This window comes from Uranotaenia lowii, chromosome 2 (assembly GCF_029784155.1).
Source record: "Uranotaenia lowii strain MFRU-FL chromosome 2, ASM2978415v1, whole genome shotgun sequence".
NCBI lineage: Eukaryota > Metazoa > Arthropoda > Insecta > Diptera > Culicidae > Uranotaenia > Uranotaenia lowii.
The window spans coordinates 63016682-63036063 of record NC_073692.1 but is presented as its reverse complement, the minus strand read 5'-3'; the positions used below and the strand labels follow the sequence as shown (position 1 = coordinate 63036063).

Here is a 19382-nt window from a genome sequence, read left to right as displayed (position 1 = left end):
TTTCTATCTCCTCACTGAAAGGAGGGAGGGGTACCAAATATTCTTAGAAATATCCCTCGTACCCAAGTACCCTCCCATGCCAAGTTTGGTTTGATTTGCTTGATCAGTTCTCGAGTTATGAAGACTTATTACTTCTATATGAAAGACCCCCTCCCCCCTTCCTGTTAAAGGGAGGGGTCTCAAACCATATTAGGAACCTTCCCGGCCTCCAATACCCCCACCTGCCAAGTTTCAGGTAAATCGGTTCAGTAGTTTTCGAGTCTATAGGGAACAGACAGACAGACAGACAGACAGAAATTCATTTATATATATATAGACTAGCTGACCCGGTGTGCTTTGCTACACCTTTCAAAAACAAATGTTATTTTCAGAAACTGTTATTGTTTTGTTGGCATTATTTTAAATCAAATAACAACATAATTCATAAGCAACCGCTTTTAAATGAGAACTGCAGCTGGAGTTTCGAATTGCAATACAAAGATGACTTAAACAAATTTTCTGAATCTTGATCTGTGAATTTGTGTTAAAAATATGATAATTTTAATCTGTTATTTAAGCTTCGCCCTGAAAAAGGAGGGTCTCAAATCAATCTTACGCAAACAATCTAACTTATGAAATATGGTTGTTTTTGCTTGATATGTTCTAAAAACTGATGAGAGAGCCCCCCTGTCCTCCCTCTCACCCCCTGCTGAATGGAGGACGGGATCTTCAATAGTCATACCCATTTTTTTCGTTCCCCAAAATCCTCTTAGATCATATATAGTTCCATTGGTCGATAAATTTTTGAGCTTTTCAACAAAATTTATATGGAGCCCCCTCCTTTCTTCCCCTCTCAACACTGTGAAGCGTAAGAGTCTATAACAATCGTAGAAACATATCTCGTAACCAAGTACCTTTCCATGCCATATTTGTTTCCATTGGTTAGCTTCGTTAGCATAAATTGAGAACTTATGCTAACAAAATTGTATTGGGCTAACCTCCCTCCTCCTAAATACCTACTCACTGAAAAGAGGATGGTGTGTCAGATAATCATAGAATCATACCAAAATGAATTTTTATGTTAAGTTTTGTCCATTTTTCGGATTTTGTTAAAAAAAAAATGTAAGCATTCCTCTTCCCTTCCTATATTCCCAATTCTATCCTCCTACTGCAAGAAAGGAATCGTTTCACATAGGAAATTTTCTAGTATTAAAATACCATGCCAAATTTGGTTTAATTTGCGTTGTAATTTATTGTGTTATGCATAAACTTGAAAGGAAGTACCATCCCCCCTTCCGTTCTCCCCATTGAATGGAGAGGTGAAAACTGAATATTCTTAAAAATATTTTTTCGTATTCAAATACTTTATGATGCCAAATTTGGTATCATTTGCACGATTTATTCTCAAGTTATGCAAAAAATTTGTATGGAAGCCTCTTTTTCCCCCTTTATATCTTTCTGCTGAGAAAAGGTACGGCTTCAATTTATAGTACAAACATTTCTCGTGTCCTATTACACTCACATGTCATATATGATTCAATTTGCTTGATCAGCTCTCCAGTTATACTGAAAATTGTAAGGGAGACCTCGCCTCCCCCTTTTCATCCACCTCTTCGAAAGAGTGAGGGATATCAAATATTCATAGAAGCTTTTCTCGTACCCAAATATCGTTCCATGCCAAATTTGGTTTTATTTGCTGTTGTAGTTCTTGAGTTATGCAGTAAAAATTGTATGAAACTCCCCTCCCTCTTTCCTTCCTCCCCGCTGTAAGAAGGAAGGGGTCTCAAACAATCATTAGAACATGTCACGTTCCCAAATACACGCCCATGCCAAGTTTGGTTCCATTTGCTTAATTACTTTCTTAGTTATGTTAAAAACTTTAAAAAGGCCCCTCCCCCTTTATATCTCCCTACTGGAAAGAAGGAGGGGTCTCAAATAATCATAGGAATATTTTTCGTATCCAAATACCCTCCCATGCCAAATTTGGTTCCATTTGTTTTATTAGTTTTTGAAATGTGTAAAAATTATGAAAGAGGCCCCTCCCCCTTTCAACTGGAAAGAGGGAGGGGTCTCAAATAATCATTGAAATATTTTTCGTATCCAAATACCTTCCCATACCAAATTTGGATCCAATATCTTGATTAGTTCTCGAGTTATATGAAAAATTGTAAGGTAGCCCCCCTCTCCCCTTCCTATCACGCCACTGAAAGGAGGAAGGGGTACCAAATATTCATAGAAATATTCCTCGTTCCCAAATACCACCCCATGCCAAATATGATACCATTTGCTTGATGGGTTCTCGAGTTATGCAAAAAATTGTCTTTTGTTTGGGAGGCCCCTCCCCCCCTTCATGCAAGAGGGAGGGGTCTCAAACTACAATAGGAACCTTCCCCTGCCTCCTATACCCCCACCTGCCAAGTTCCACGCAAATCGGTTCAGTAGTTTTCGAGTCTATAGGGAACAGACAGACAGACAGACAGACAGACAGACAGACAGACAGACAGACAGAAATTCATTTTTATATATATAGATACTGTTTATGAGATACTTATAAAACCTCGTCTGAAAGCAAGGATGGACTAAAACAATCTATTTAAGGATACTCAAATCTACATAAAGAAACCAAATTGCATTGAATAAAAAGTTGTTTGATGAGATAATTCTTTTCGTTACCCGTTCTTCATTTATTTGAAATACAATACTTGGAAAGCAGTCTTTTAAAATGTGATTTTCATTCTTTGTCTCATTTTCAGGTCACTGCATCAAGTGCTACAACTGCGATTCAACCAGCAATGAGGACTGCACCGAGCTCAAGAAAAATTCCGGCATCATAGCAGAGGTACGTTTGCAATTGAAAGCTCTAAAGAATTTTTTGCATTGATTGAACTTGATGATTATTAAATGGTCTTCCAGACCAGACCGAACTGAACACCAATTTGAAAAAATGGAGTTATAGGGTGTCCCTTTAGCAGGTCAAAGCACGATTTAAAATGAACAATATACACTCAATTTAGGAGCAAATTGATTTTTTTTTTCACTTTTATGTTCTCTATAGCAACCTGTATACACATCTCAGGTGGCGATGGAAATCCCGTGCTAAGTGTTAGTAAAAGTTTTTTTTATAAACATTGAAACCATGACAATTCGTGACGTCAGTTGCATTTCCAAACAAACAACCAATAGCGAAAACTATAGAGAAACCAATCATTGCCAACTGCTGTTTACGATTCTCGCCTAGGATAAATAAACATTAGACCGCTGCAATAAATGACTTTTTGCTCCTATATGTTTTTTCGATGCCAAGCTTCAGTGTAAAATTTGAGATGATTTGGTTGATTCCTGAGTTAGCGCAACGCGTTTCAATTTTGTATGGAAATTTGTATGGAAATAGAAAGTTTTTGCACATTAAATCATCCAGAAAATTCAAATAAGCTTGAAATGAAGTCGGTCTTTAATTTTTGGTTTTGACTATTCTTACGCTTCATTTTTTGCTTGCATGACAAGCAGCTAAGACTTTCATGAAAAAAGTTATAACCATTTCAAAATAAAAAATCTGAATTCATTGGAAAGCATTCAAAAATGGCAGACTTTGCTTGCTAGAGCTAATAATATTTTTATGAAATGTTTTGGTAAAGGTTAGATTAATCAATAAATTCTCTGGCAACGCAAAGCAGATTTGAGAGATTTTTTATTTCCATCCTACTGTTACACAGCTTTCAAACGAGCAGTCAAAAACGATATAATTAAAAAAATGGATTTTGGAAACAAAAATTAAATACAACATTGAATTTCTTTTCTGGGGTACAATTTAGGCTTGTGCTTTGTTCACATGAAATGTACTGCAAGAATCAAGGAACATTTTTCATCCAAAGTTATATTTTTTGGAACTTTCAGAAAATCTCTGGCGATTTATGAATGAAAAAATTTGTTTTCCCATACAAAATTAAAACTCGTTGCGCTAATTCAGGACTGGATGTATTCCTTAAAAATTTTTTATTGCTATTTCTGGCAGCAAAAACAACCAAAAAAAGTTATGGGAGGTGTAAAAATTTAAGAATTTGAAGTTTCCATACAAAGCTTGCAGCGGTCTAATAAACATCCTGGCAAGTGACGTAGGCTTTGTTTACCTTTTTACTTCTTGAATAACGAGTTCTGTATTAGTGTGCGTGTTTCTTCATCACCTTCTTTGTACCACATTGTCTCTATAGTCCTTTTAAACAGTGAATCAATAAGAAAATAGATTCCAGTCAATCGTAGGCCAGTGGTCGAATTTTTGATCGAAGACTGCTCATTAGCTTCAGCATAGACTGAAATACGATCATTTTGGCCTCTTTTTTTAGTATCTTGTTTCAATCGGTATCACTTGAAAACAATTTCTCGGATTCATCTCTGTTTGTACGATCTGGACTTTGTTGTATTTGTACCAAACCATCGTATCTTTTGGGAAGTGAAATAATGCCAAATTCGGCCAAAACAGAACTGGGTGATCATGCTTGCAGATTATAGCAGCAGGTATTGGTTCAGACACTCTCGAACGTAAACAGTTGTGTTAGTTTGGTCAGTGGTCACAAACGGCTCGGAAAGCATGCGATACTGACATTCGGTTTACCGAATCATTGCCTTTTTTTACCAATTTTTTCAATTTGAATTGATATCTCCGTCTCGTCAATACTTTGGCCATCCCGAACAGTGTAATATTCCACACACGGAAGCGTTTTGTTGTCAAACTTGCAATAGTTTTCGTCGTAGATGATAAAGCACTTCAATTATCCACACAGCAGTTGATCAGCTTGACTCGGCTTTGGCTTCTTCTGTTTCTTATAGACCCAATCTTATCTTGGTACGATGGACAGCGCTGAGAGGGGATCCACGTTTTTACCCACATCAAGGCAGTTTTTCTAATGGCGTAAACACGCATGACACGCATGGTCCAATGTTTAGTCCACCGGACCCGGGTTTTGAACATTTTTTTTGTTCACGAAGCTGCTTTCCTCTCAATACTTCCGAATCGAATTTAAGACCGCTCCAATGCTTACTTCTTCTACCAACAGGCTCAGCGAAATAGTGGAGCTTACGATTCTCAGAATTTCAATTTGAACTGTAAACAACACCACCCACCAGAAATTAACTGTTTAAACGTCATTTGAAATAAGCAGAGTTGTATCAAAATCGTTTTTGGACATATTGGGACACCTTATTTCTGTTACAGCGGATGCGAAACTACCCATCCAATCGCAATCATTACATTTTTCGACATTTTTATGATTTTATTCGAGAATGTCAATGTTACAGGCAGTAGAAATGGCAAAAATGCGTTGCGTGAAATTGAACTGAGAGCCACCAAAGGGGAAAGATGATAAACAAGTGTTGGACATGAAAACTGTTTTTGCGCGAAATGATTTTGTTTGTGTTGAATTTTTAGATTCCAAACCATTCTTCGGCTTGTCGAAAACTTATAAAAAAAACCCCGATTTAATACACTTGACAGTGGATTGTGGCCTTTCCTCCAGAATGTTATTTATATCTTATGACACAAAATAATAAACAAATGATACCTTGAGATTTCAAAACTCTCTTTCATAAAATAACAATTATCTTCTCGTTTTTTGGATTGATTTTTTTCGGTGATTCAATGAATTAACTGCCGTGTATTTTACGTTTCGGTTTACTTATTTTATTTCAACCATCTTCAGAATTAATTTTATAAAAAATAAACGAAAAAAAAATGTTTTAATTAATTAATATAAACTTTCTCATCTTTCCTATCTACTATCTTCCGCTTACACTAATAGCTTTTTTACACTCGCTGGGGCGTGATGTTATCTTTAGACGTCATCTCTCTTTTCACGAATGTACCGACGGCAAGCGCATACGAATACATCGAAGACAAATGGCACATACTTAGGAAATACACGACCATCCCGCTCGCGTCATTCGGAAAAGCATTGAGAGTTGTACTGGGAGCGTCTTTTTTCCAATACAACAAAAAGTTCTACAAGCAAGTCCACGGAGTCCCTATGGGCTCACCAATTAGTTGTATTGCAGCAAACATCGCGATGGAACAGCTGGAAAAACAATGCATCGACAGATTGAGGGAAAAAAACATACCTCTCTGTCTACAAACGATATGTGGATGATTGTTTCATCGTCGCTCGCGAAGAGGATGTGGAGTTAATTTTTGCCGAATTCAACTCCGCACACACGAGTCTCAAATTTACCATCGAGAGAGAAAATGAACAAACAATCCGTTTCTTAGATATGACGTTGCTAAGGAAAGATGGAAAAATTGAGAAGACTTGGTACCCCAAACAACCAGATGGGCGCTACCTAGATTACTTCTCGGAAAGCCCATACACACACAAAATCAACACCGCTTACGCGCTGATCGATCGTGCTTTGAAACTGTCGGATGCCTAAAATAGGAAAACCAGCATCACCACAGTCAAGTCGATACTGAGAAAAAACAATTATCCGCAAAACATGATAGACAGCATTGTACAAAGAAGAGTGCACAATTTGTATAATACCCTCGAAAACAAGCAACACATACCCGACGGTAGCCGTTTCATGTCGTTGCCGTACATACCATGTCTGACCGAGAAAGTTGCGAAAATCTTGCGCAAACACAATTTGATTGCAGCTCCTAAGCCGTGCGACAAAATCAAGTCCAACATCTTTACGAAACTTAAAGACCCAATTCCGATCATGCCACAAACAAATGTCGTTTATGCCATCACATGCGCTTGCGGAAATGAGTACATCGGACAAACGTCGCAAACTCTTGCCAAACGCATCAAACAACACGAAACCACCGTGCGTCTAAAACAGAAAGCTACAGGCCTAGCTCAGCATGCGTTGGAAAACGGCCCCGGTCATGTGTTTGATTTCCCGAAAACGAGAATTCTCGAACGAATCCAAAATACAACACACCGTCGGATAGCTGAAAAATTACACATAAAGATGCGAGAGAATCGTGCAGTTAACATCCAACAGGACACAAAAGGCATCTCGAGCGTGTACAACGGACTGTGGAAAAAGCTGCGGGAAAAAGAGGAAATGGAACTACATTGCAAAACGGAACACATTCAGTCGACAGCTAGCCGCAGCAGCAGCAGCAGCAACAGTGACTAGAAAAAATCAATGTGACCGCCCCAGCGGGTTTAAAAAAGCTATTAGTGTAAGCGAAAGATAGTAGATAGGAAAGATGAGAAAGTTTATATTAATTAATTAAAACATTTTTTTTTTCGTTTATTTTTTATAAAATTAGTTCTGAAGATGGTTGAAATAATTCATTGAATCACCGAAAAAAATCAATCCAAAAAACGAGAAGATAACAACAACGGTGACTTAAACATTTAAAGAAAAATAACGATTAAAGAAATTCAAACGCAGAATATTAAAAAAAAATCATATTTTTTTAGGATAAAGTATCTATAAAAAATCGTTGAAATTGCCTCATTCGCAACTAGTTGGCGGTTTTCGGATGGCTAGATCCTGGAATAACCTGTATGATCCCGTTACTAGTATTTTTTTTATTAAGAATACTTTCAATTTACTCTTCTTGGAGTTTCAGCATATGGTAATCCAAAAATGAACCAAATATAAAATCGAAAAATTCTATTTAAAAAAATTATGCCCAACCGTGCGTTTAAAATTTTTCAACGTTTGCTTTGAGTAACCTTTGAAGTGAAGAAAACGAAGGTATAGAGAATATCATTGGGTGAAATAATGTGTGCATCTCACAAACTCTAATGCAAAACCAGCACCCAAACAGTTCAGCAACTCCATCGTCAACTACATACAATTGATAGACAATTTTTTTCAATTATGTCAGTTTTGTCAATTCCGTCAATTTCGTCGATATGTTCATTTTGTCCAGTTAGACTAAGGTTACCAAATTTTTTCAGCACGTGGGCCGGACAAACCGGGCAATTTTTATTTAAAAACCTTGCCAAATCCGGGCATTCGATTTCAAATTGACGACCATAAACCCGGGCAATAACCGGGCAAATTTTGTCAAAACTCAAAAATTTCTCAACCAATATCAAGAAAAAAAAATGAAAAAAAGAATCGTTATTTAATAAAAACTCATCGATAGATTTTGAACCGTATTTTAAAAGGTTCCATAAACCCTTTCATGATTATTTCTATAAAACTTGCTCAAAAAATTTCGTTTTGGAGGTGTTTGTTGTAAATAAATCCGGGCAAAATCCGGCCATTTTTCAATGGAATCCGAGCAATCGGGCCGGGCCGGGCCGGACTGTTTTTAAATTTAGAATTAAATAACCGGGCAAACTTGGATAATACCAGGCATTCTGGCAACCTTAAATTAGACATTTCTCTCCAAGCTGATCATTTGTATTCTGGTTTTCCTATTTTTACCAATTTTTTAATTTTTTTAATTTTTTTTTCAATTTAAGCAAATTTTATCATTTTATTATTTTTGTAAGCTTTGTTGTCTATTGTACAACAAGGTTTTCCTGTCGAATAAGTCACTGATGGGATTTTTTTTGATTTTGTCTTTTTTGTCAATTTCACAAACTTTTTCAATTTAATCAATTTTACTAATTGGATGAATTTGGTAAATGTTGTCAAATTTGTCAATTTTGTCAAATTTGACAATTTTGTTAGAATAGACAATTTTGCGAACAAATTCTATTTTGTACTTTTAACTTTTGTCATTTTTATGATTTTTGTGCATTTTGTAATTTTTGTGATTTTGGTTATTTTGATGATTGTTTTGGTGATTTTTTTGTCGTTTTTGTCATTTTTGTCATTTTTGTCATTTTTGTCATTTTTGTCATTTTTGTCATTTTTGTCTCAATCTTGGTTTGACATCTTGGCATAAAACATGGAATATTTCATTTTTATTTAGTAAAGATAATGAATAATTTTTTTCATCTCACTTTAATTTAAAACCCATAGTTATTCTTAATATCTGAATCGAGCTCATCAGTTCATTTTGTGTAAAACGATTTCAAATGTGACAGTATAGCAGTGATTGAATTTTGCTGAGCATGAGTTGATCAACCATCTCTCGCTCAACGCTTTACTCGGAAGCAAAGGTTGCTTTGAGGCAGCGAAAACGACAAAACCGATGATGTATACGCTCTCAACATGGCCGCCTTCATGAAGCAATATACATTCGAGGCAGCGAATCCAAAAAACCAAACGAATGGCACTCACCAATTTTAGCAAACAAATAGCTTTTCCCCACAAATGAATGAAATTATATAAAAGTTTACAGAGTGCTTTAAAGCGTGACTTAATTCACAGGATTTAGGGAAAAAAATCAATTTGCATTCTACAAAGTTGATGATTATCGCTTCAAATTACGGCAATTATTTCAAGTAACGATAGAAGTTGACATTTTACGCCTGGAAACAATTCATCACCGAAAGCAAAAGAATCAACCCACCGAACACTACAAAGTAACTACATACATATGTGTATTCACATAGGACGTGAATGAGCAGGTACCAGCTCACTGCTCAAGTACCGGTGTGGCCACTTAATTTTGAACGCCACTTGGCATTATCACGTGTCCTTTTGCACGCTACAGTTAAGCTTGGAAACACATTTTTAAGAGATGCGGAATAAAAAAAAAAAACAAACAACCGATTAGGTGGATGAGGAGTTATTTTTTGTGGAATCACATGTGTTACTTGCTGCGACAACAATGTTGCTGAAGTAACAAGAAGAACGTTTTTTTACTCACATTTTTGTGAGGTTTTGGTTGAGTTGACTAAAAGCATCTGTTTGGTTGCTCGAAAAAGACCGTAATCACATAAAAATGTTTAATTGATTTACGTAGAACACACAGGAGAGCTTCCGATGAAACTATATTTGTAATTTTTTTCGGAATGTATGAAACACTTAAAGTGAAAGTAAATCTTCTTAAAACAAAAAAAAAAAACGAATAAAAAAAAATTGAATGAGTAAGCAATTATTTATCTTTTGACCTTAAAGTGCATAAAATTACTCGATTGAATGAAATCTCGCGTGAGCTTTCATTACGTCGTATAAAACAAAACGAAAACAAAAAGTTTTTTTACAAAAAAAAATACAAAAACTAACATAAACTAATCGCAACTTTCTTTTAGAATGTTTCTATTTAGAATGTTTGTAGCCTGGACAACATATTCTATGTGTGGAAAACAAATTCTGAAGTTGTTTTGATAACTTTTGCAGCAGTTTTCTGTGAATTCTTAAGATGTTTCATACGACGTAATGAAAGCTCACGCGAGAATTAAAAATGATATTTACTCTGTTATATAATTTTCCTCGGTAACAATTGTTATCGTTTTTTTTCTTGCCACCTTCCATTTATTCATGAACCTGGTAATTGCGTGAATCTTCCAGGTTGAACCTACCGATAGCTCGACAGCTCCAAGCAGTAATTTACATGAAAGATAATTCCAGCTCTATAGCTCTCTACATCCGTCAAAAAAACGCAATTTATCTTAAGAAAAAAATAATTCAAAATTGTACGTAGAGCTTGTACTGTAAGTGATTAAAATTGACAAAAATGACAAAAAATGACAAAAATGACAAAAATGACAAAAATGACAAAAATGACAAAAATGACAAAAATGACAAAAATGACAAAAATGACAAAAATGACAAAAATGACAAAAATGACAAAAATGACAAAAATGACAAAAATGACAAAAATGACAAAAATGACAAAAATGACAAAAATGACAAAAATGACAAAAATGACAAAAATGACAAAAATGACAAAAATGACAAAAATGACAAAAATGACAAAAATGACAAAAATGACAAAAATGACAAAAATGACAAAAATGACAAAAATGACAAAAATGACAAAAATGACAAAAATGACAAAAATGACAAAAATGACAAAAATGACAAAAATGACAAAAATGACAAAAATGACAAAAATGACAAAAATGACAAAAATGACAAAAATGACAAAAATGACAAAAATGACAAAAATGACAAAAATGACAAAAATGACAAAAATGACAAAAATGACAAAAATGAAAAAAATGACAAAAATGACAAAAATGACAAAAATGACAAAAATGACAAAAGTGACAAAAATGACAAAAATGACAAAAATGACAAAAATGACAAAAATGACAAAAATGACAAAAATGAAAAAAATGACAAAAATGACAAAAATGACAAAAATGACAAAAATGACAAAAATGACAAAAATGACAAAAATGACAAAAATGACAAAAATGACAAAAATGACAAAAATGACAAAAATGACAAAAATGACAAAAATGACAAAAATGACAAAAATGACAAAAATGACAAAAATCACAAAAATGACAAAAGTGACAAAAGTGACAAAAATCACAAAAATGACAAAAGTGAGAAAAGTGACAAAAGTGGTAAAAATGATAAAAATGATAAAAATGACAAAAATTACATCTTAAAATCCCAAGCATGATTTTCGGTAGTTGTCTGATTTTTATAAGTAGTACATTAATTTTAATCGATAAATGTTTCCAATATCAGTTTGCCAAATATGGATTTTCATTTCTACTCAAATCAACCGATAGAAGCGATTTTTTCTTCAGTTTGTACCATTCAGAATTGATTGAATTTCAAGCTATCGGAAAAAAATACCACGAAATGTACGACACTCGCTGAAAAGTACCCACAGAACTTCCACAATGTAACCATCCATGTCATCGAGCATCGTTCGTTGATGCTTCATTTTTCGCAAAGCTTCCAGCCCAACGTCAGTCGTTCGGGGGCTGGCTTAATAATTGACAACCGATGAAATCACCCTTCATGTCGCCCTGTCAAAACGGATGATTGAACACCTGTTTCTGGATTCCGAAATTGGTTTCCGGTCCCTGTCAGTCCATCAGCAGCGGTGGGGTTTTTTTTTGCTTGCAACTCTCAGCTCTGTGAAAGCTACGCCACTGGATGGTTTCGATGATGTTGCATCCTTATGAAGGACTTGGAGTTTAATTTTTAAAGAGAAACGGGAACTGTTTTTATTTTACCCGAGTCCCATTGTAAAAATTATTTATTGTTTCTATTTCCAGACATGCACTCCGAGCAAAATGGCATCGACGACCGGAAATTGGGTGGCCGATCTGACCCGTATCGAATACTTTGGTGGAACAGAAATCACAGTGCCGATGGTGTGCCAGAAGATTGTCGCCAGTAACGGTGAGAATGAAATATTTACCACTTAAATAATAATTCCAATTTTTTTTCTCTACCGATTTCTGTAACCAACTTTGAAGCATCTGACTTAAGACTGAGTGGATTATTTGCAATTGTTCCTTAAAATCAAATCAATAAAGTTTCCTGCAAAGAGATAAAAACGATACATAGTAAGAAAAAAAAGTATTGAAAATTACAATTTTAAGCCTCGAAAATTCATTTCGAATAGTTTCTTCATATTCAAAATTTTTAAATTAGAGAGAAGGGAAGGGAAGAGAAGGTTTCACCAGAAGCGCCAGTTCAAAAGATTGTTTGATGGGTTCTTGGTACTTATCTTAACAGACACATCTTTCATGGAATACTTACTGGAAACAGGAAGATGTACTGAAAAAAGACAAATCACATCTGGCCCAGTGGCTCCAGCGAGTAGAATAATATAATGAACGTGCCTTTTTGTTTTAAGAGCAATGTTTATGGCTATTTTTGTCTAAACTTCTCGAATGGTAAGTTTGTTTAAAAAAAATATCTGAGCTTATCTGAATAAAAAAAAAAGATTTCTGCTTTATACGTTCGTGTCTAATGCCTCCATACAAACCTTATCGAATATGAAAATATGATTCAAGTCCTCTTATATGTTTTGTGATTGCGATCAATGACTAAAATTTTTCCAATTTTCAATAAAATCAGGGATTTCAGTGATTTTTGTTCACCGTCCCTTTTTCTGTATGTCTATGCTTAATACCTGAAAAGTATCGAAAATGTCACAGCAAAAAACAGTTATTCAAAACTTTTCATTAAATTTATGAAGATGACAAATCGACGTTATTTATTATGTTCAGTTATTTAAAGGGCCTCATCTGTGCAAGTTATATACTTTCAGTGAGGATTAGGATTTTCTAAAGCTATTGAACAGAAAAAGTTGTGGCAACAATTGTCGAATTACCCTATAAATTATCCGACCAATCATCATCCGACACATCACACGATCGAACGATCGTTAACACACACACTACCTACACACGACACTCGATCGACACTTTTGATCGAACACGCATTGTTCACCACACTCGTTCGCCAATCTGGCTTTGTACATAGTTAAGAGAGTAATAAACCAACCACCAAAGAAACAAGTCGACGTTATTTTCTCTCCACCGAAAGGTCCCCCAAATTATGGTGACCCCGACGCTAGATCGATAATTTTGTTTCACGCAAAAAGTTAACCGCGCTCGGAGAATAGCAAAACAGTTAAGTTTACCGCACCCTGTGAACAGTTCTTTCGGTTATCCGTGGTTTTCGCGAATTTGCAAAAAGTTATATTATTATAGACTCTGTGAATTCCATGTAATCGCGATGCCGAACACCGAACCGAAAAATGAAGATGACGATTGCTCTAAAGCATATGCCAAACAAAGTGAAGTGGACAAAAGTGCCATGGTAAGCACATGTGAAAAAACCACGATTGCAGCCCTGGAAAGCCGCATCGAAGCCGTTTCAAGGCGGCTCGAAGAAGTTTTGAGTGGTGATTTCCGCGGTAGAGGAAGATCCCGTGCCCGTTCCAGAATTCGGTCCAAAATTCGAGGCTTCACACAGAAAAGTAACCGCCGGTGGATCTGCTGGGTCCACTACCGGCACGGCGTGAAGGCAACCAAGTGCGAGAAACAAAAAGGGTACAACCCAAACGTCCCGTGTATTTTTTACGATGGAAGTCTCTCAACCTACACCCGTCGTGAAAAAAACTAAACCACGTGCAGCCAACCTGCACTAAAACCACCGTCATCCAGAACGAACCGTATCCATCGAAAATTACCAGCATTGCACTGCACCCAAACAACATTTTTCGCATCCACGTCCGTGATCAAAAAACCCATCAGAGCTTCCTGATCGACACCGGCGCAGACATTTCGGTAATTCCACCCACGCCACGTGAGCTTCTGAATCCAATAAAAACGGACCAGTTGTTCGCTGCGAATGGAAGTGCCATCAACACCTACGGAACCAAACGCCTGAACATCGACATCGGACTACGTAGGCCATTCGTGTGGGTGTTTACTATTGCGGATGTTAAATCCCCAATAATTGGTGCCGATTTTCTGAAACACCACGACCTTCTGGTAGACCTGCGCCGCAACAAACTAATCGACAACCGGACCAATTTGGAAATCAACAATATTAACGTTGTTTCCGAACCGCTAATCACCACATACCACGTGAACTCGCCTTTTGCCGATATTTTGCGAGAATTCCAGGACATCACCATGCTGAGCATCAACCGACGGCCAACCAAAGCGCAAACCGTCCACCAGATCCTCACTAATGGTCAACCCGTCTTCTGCCGCCCTCGTCGTCTCCCAGTGGACAAGCTGAACGAGGCCAAAGCTGAGTTGAGGTTTTTAATGGAGCAGGGAATTTGCCAGCCTTCGAAAAGCTGTTGGGCCAGTCCGTTGCACATGGTTCGGAAAGCAAACGGAGCTTGGCGCCCCTGCGGCGACTACCGAGGACTGAACGCTACCACCGTGCCCGACCGGTACCCCGTGCCACACATCCAGGACTTCTCGAACATCTTGAGTGGTAAGAAATTTTTCTCTTGTATTGACCTTCAAAGAGTTTATCACCAGATCCCGGTCGCGCCAGAGCACATCCCGAAGACAGCCATCACGACCCCTTTCGGACTGTTCAAATTCCGATTCATGACGTTCGGACTCCGGAATGCTGGTCAAACGCTGCAGCGCCACCTGCATGACATTTTGGGTGACCTAAATTTTGTGTTTCCCTACGTCGACGATCTTTGTGTTGCTTCCGAAGACATCGAGCAGCACAAGCAACATCTACGATTGGTATTTGGCCGGTTACGTGAGAATGGTCTCGCCATCAACGCTGGCAAATGTCAAATCGGCAAACCCGAGGTCGAGTTTCTTGGCCACCTCATCAAACATCAAACCCAAACCGAGCAAGGTCGAAGCCATCATCAATTTTCCCCGGCCGGTGGTGGCGAAGCAGCTGAAACGATTTTTGGGAACCATCAACTTCTACCGTCGTTTCATTCCACGAGCGGCGGAGACCCAGCAAATTCTCCACTCGATGATCCCGAATAATGTCCGAAACGACCAGACAGTTCTCCAGTGGTCGGAAGAGCAAAATGCAGCGTTCGAAAAATGCAAATCGGACCTGGCAAACGTCGCTCTTCTGGCTCACCCCTCCGCCGATGCGAAGCTGGCCTTGGAAGTCGACGCGTCGGGCACTGCGATTGGAGCCGTGCTGCATCATCAGATCACCGAGCAAGGTCGTCAACCATTGGCATATTTCTCCCGAAAGCTCAGTGACGCGAAGAAGAAGACCAGCACCTACGATCGCGAACTTTTTGCCATCTACGAGGCGGTGAAATATTTTAAAGATCTCCTCACTGCCCGAGATTTTTGCGTCTACACCGACCACAAGCCGCTCACAACAGCATTCCTGCAGCGGCCAGAAAGAGCAAACCCGACACAGCAACGTCATCTCACTTTCATTAGTGAATACACCACCGACATTCGGCACATTCCCGGCGAAGACAACAAGGTTTCCGACATGCTGAGTCGAATCGAAGCTATCACAAACACCAATGAAGCTATCGATTTCGACGCCGTGGCAGCCCAGCAGAAATCCGATCCCGAACTCAACGACTTTCTGGCGAACCCGCCGGCCAACACCACCATGAAGCTGAAGGCACTCCAATCCATACTATCATCGGTGCCTATCTACTGCGACATTTCGACTGATGCGATTCGGCCGTTCGTGCCGAAAAAATTTCGGTCCAAAATCATCGCCAAGCTGCACAACGTTTCGCACCCAGGAGTTCGTGCGACCACCCGTTTCGTCACCGACCATTTCGTCTGGCCATCGGTGCGACGCGATTGCAAAAACTTTGTGACGCATTGCATCCCCTGCCAAAAATCGAAGGTTCATCGGCATAACAAGACCCGAACATCCCAGATCGCCATCCCTGGCGAACGTTTTGCGCACGTGCACATGGATCTAATCGGACCACTCCCACCATCCGAAGGTAATTCTTACTGTTTAACTCTAATAGACAAGTTTTCTCGTTGGCCAGAGGTTTTACCAATTCCGAACATGACGGCAGCTACCGTAGCTAAAGCTTTCGTCAGCGGATGGGTCGCCCGGTTCGGAGTCCCCACCATCGTTACCACCGACCTGGGGAGACAATTCGAATCCGAACTTTTCCGAGAGCTGACTCGACTGCTAGGCATCACCCATTTGCGCACCACTCCGTTCCACCCACAGGGCAACGGACAAATCGAGCTCACACATCGACAACTCAAGGCTGCGATCATGTGTCACCAGAACCCGAGGTGGACAGAATCGTTGCCGATCGTGTTACTCGGTATGCGAACATCTTTGAAGGAAGACATCCAGGCAACCACAGCCGAACTCACCTACGGCACACCACTACGCCTGCCCGGAGAGTTCTTTGCCGAGAGTAGCAGCAGTCCGAATCCATCGCCCGAGTTTGTTGTCGATCTGAGAAGAATGATGGCGAACCTCAGACCTACACCGACGAGCAATCACTCCAAGCAGAAACCGTTCGTCCAGAAAGAGATGGCCACATGCAGTCATGTCTTCGTCCGTGTTGGTGCCATCGAACCACCGCTGTCACAACCGTTCGACGGCCCATACCGTGTGCTTCGGCGAAAGAAGAAGGTTTTTATCGTCGATATCAACGGTAAGCCATCTCCTATCGTCCAGGCGGAAGAACCCCCATCAACACCGATCGTCGAACCACAGACAGCACCCGCAACTGAACCGAAGCCTTCACCCGATCCGGAACCAACACCATACAAAACTCGCTCCGGACGCCATGTACGAATCCCTCGCCGTTATTGGAAAAACTAAAGGGGGGAGTATTGTGGCAACAATTGTCGAATTACCCTATAAATTATCCGACCAATCATCATCCGACACATCACACGATCGAACGATCGTTAACACACACACTACCTACACACGACACTCGATCGACACTTGTGATCGAACACGCATTGTTCACCACACTCGTTCGCCAATCTGGCTTTGTACATAGTTAAGAGAGTAATAAACCAACCACCAAAGAAACAAGTCGACGTTATTTTCTCTCCACCGAAAGGTCCCCCAAAAAGTTATTGACAGACTAAAATAGAACAAAACATTGCTCCAGAGAGTGAAAAAAAACGTTAAAAATCACATAAATGCCTTGACAATTCAGACATAAAATCATTTTTTATGTATGACTAGCTGACTCGGTGTGCATTGTCACAACTTCCAAAAATAAATATAATTTTGCTCTCTGTTCTCTCCGATTCCCAGAAAACGGCGACACAATGACGTACCGGGGCTGCCAACTGGACGGCGGAAAAACGGACCCCTGCCAGATCGCCTTCGGCAAGGCCAAACTGCAGCGGGGCGTCAACATTGAGCACTGTTCGATTTGCAAGGACGACGAATGCAACGGGAGCCACCGGCTGCGGTTTTCCCCGGCCGTGATGGGCGTGACCACCGGCCTCACGATCCTGCTGACGGCCGCAACGACGACGGGCGCCGTAAACCGGATCAAGGACCTACTGGTTTACTAGCAGGTGGTTCTCTAGTAGATGCTTAGAAGACTTAGAAGGGCGAAACCTTGCGGAATCGGTTTTTATATGACTATGACAGTAAAACTATGAAGATATTCCTAGCGTGTAGATCAGGTTTAGGTAGTGCAGAACAGTTCGTAAGAAAAAAGTATTGATCAACAAATGTAAATATTTAACAAATGAAATAGAATGTAGGGAATTGCTGAAATCTTGGACTCTTTCTGTACGATGCAGAATGTCCGATAACGTTAAACTAGATGTCCTTAGAGTTTCAAATATGTTAACCATTTGCTTTAACCACTCACTAATTAATAAGAAGAAGAATAAACAAGTCTGTCCATGCTAAAGAATAAAGCATTGACGAAGAAGAATAAACCTAGATTAAGGCAAATCGTAAGTATGCTGTCGCGAATATATACAATACATATGTAGACGTGAGTATCCCAATGATGATCAACATTTTTCGGTAAATTATAAATTCACGCATATGCCTTCGTCGTAAGCCCACTGCGGGAGATTGTACATTTGCGTATTCAGTTGATAATGAAAGTGAAATAAGTTCGGTACATGTGTCAACACTGATGCTAACATGAGCATGCACTCTTACAGAACTACATGGAAATATGTAATAATAAATACATTAATCGATAAGGCATTATACTAGCTGTAAAATGAACAAATAAATACAAAAAACTATCTGAGTCATGAAAATAACTAAACCTTAAAACAAAAGCGAAGTCAATAGGAGATCGTCCTAGAAAAAAAAGCTAACAATTGCTGACGCATATCTGTCAAACAATTACTAACAATTTATAACAGAAGGAAAAAATAACTTAATCTGTAATTATTCTCTCAAAAGTCAACTCGAAAAAACCTTAGTTTCTGCCTTTATCAAATATAATCTTTGTTCAAATTTTTCCAATAGTCACAATCAACATTAAATAGTTACTGCAATAATACCGGAATTGAACCTCAATTCCTAGAGATTTCAAATTTTCTAATCTCAAGCATTCAATAAAAAAAAAATTAAAAAAAAAATCAAATAACAAAAAAATGAAATAGTATTTAAGTGTTTCTTATATCATTAATAAAGTCCTTTTTTCAGAAGCTTTTTAATTCCTATCTATGAGAAAAAATAATGACGTTTACTATAAAACATGAAATGCAAAGCAACATATAGCAACAATTGACAAATAATTGAATTACGGTTAGTGAATCTAATAGGTGAAAAATTATTCAAAAACAATAGCAGTTTATGTGCGATGTAACAAGCTCCAGAAAGAAGCAAACAAAAGGAAAAATATTTTAATTATTAATGCCGCATTCGTACGAATGTTTGTACTGCGCAGCTAGTTAAACCACACACCACAAGCAGAATTAACATAAAAATACACAAAAAACAACCAATCTAGCGAATAAATTTGCTGTCTGCTGTAGTAGTAGTAGCTTCAATTTGTTCCGTCAACAGCAACTGCACGTTATTATTGATTGATTAAAATCAAACCAACCATCTTAAGCCGATCAACTGCAAAAACAACGAGAAAAAAACATCAAAATTAACCAGTTACGAAAACAGCAAATCAAACAACAAAAATCAAATTCGAAAAAAAAACAGAAACACAAACCTAAACAAACAGGCAA

The 19382-nt window shown here is 38.3% G+C and overlaps 1 protein-coding gene across 2 annotated transcripts in view; it reads left to right on the top strand.

Moving 5' to 3' along the window:
* Positions 1-18779, top strand: part of LOC129747752 (uncharacterized) — a 60361-nt gene extending 41582 nt beyond the window's left edge. For both annotated transcript variants that reach the window (XM_055742101.1, XM_055742102.1), the window contains exons 3-5: positions 2733-2818; positions 12015-12141; positions 17476-18779. In XM_055742101.1, the coding sequence (XP_055598076.1) occupies positions 2733-2818; positions 12015-12141; positions 17476-17741 (479 nt within the window). In that variant the 3' untranslated portion in view covers positions 17742-18779. The remainder of the gene's footprint in view (positions 1-2732; positions 2819-12014; positions 12142-17475) is intronic.
* Positions 18780-19382: the final 603 nt, after the last annotated feature.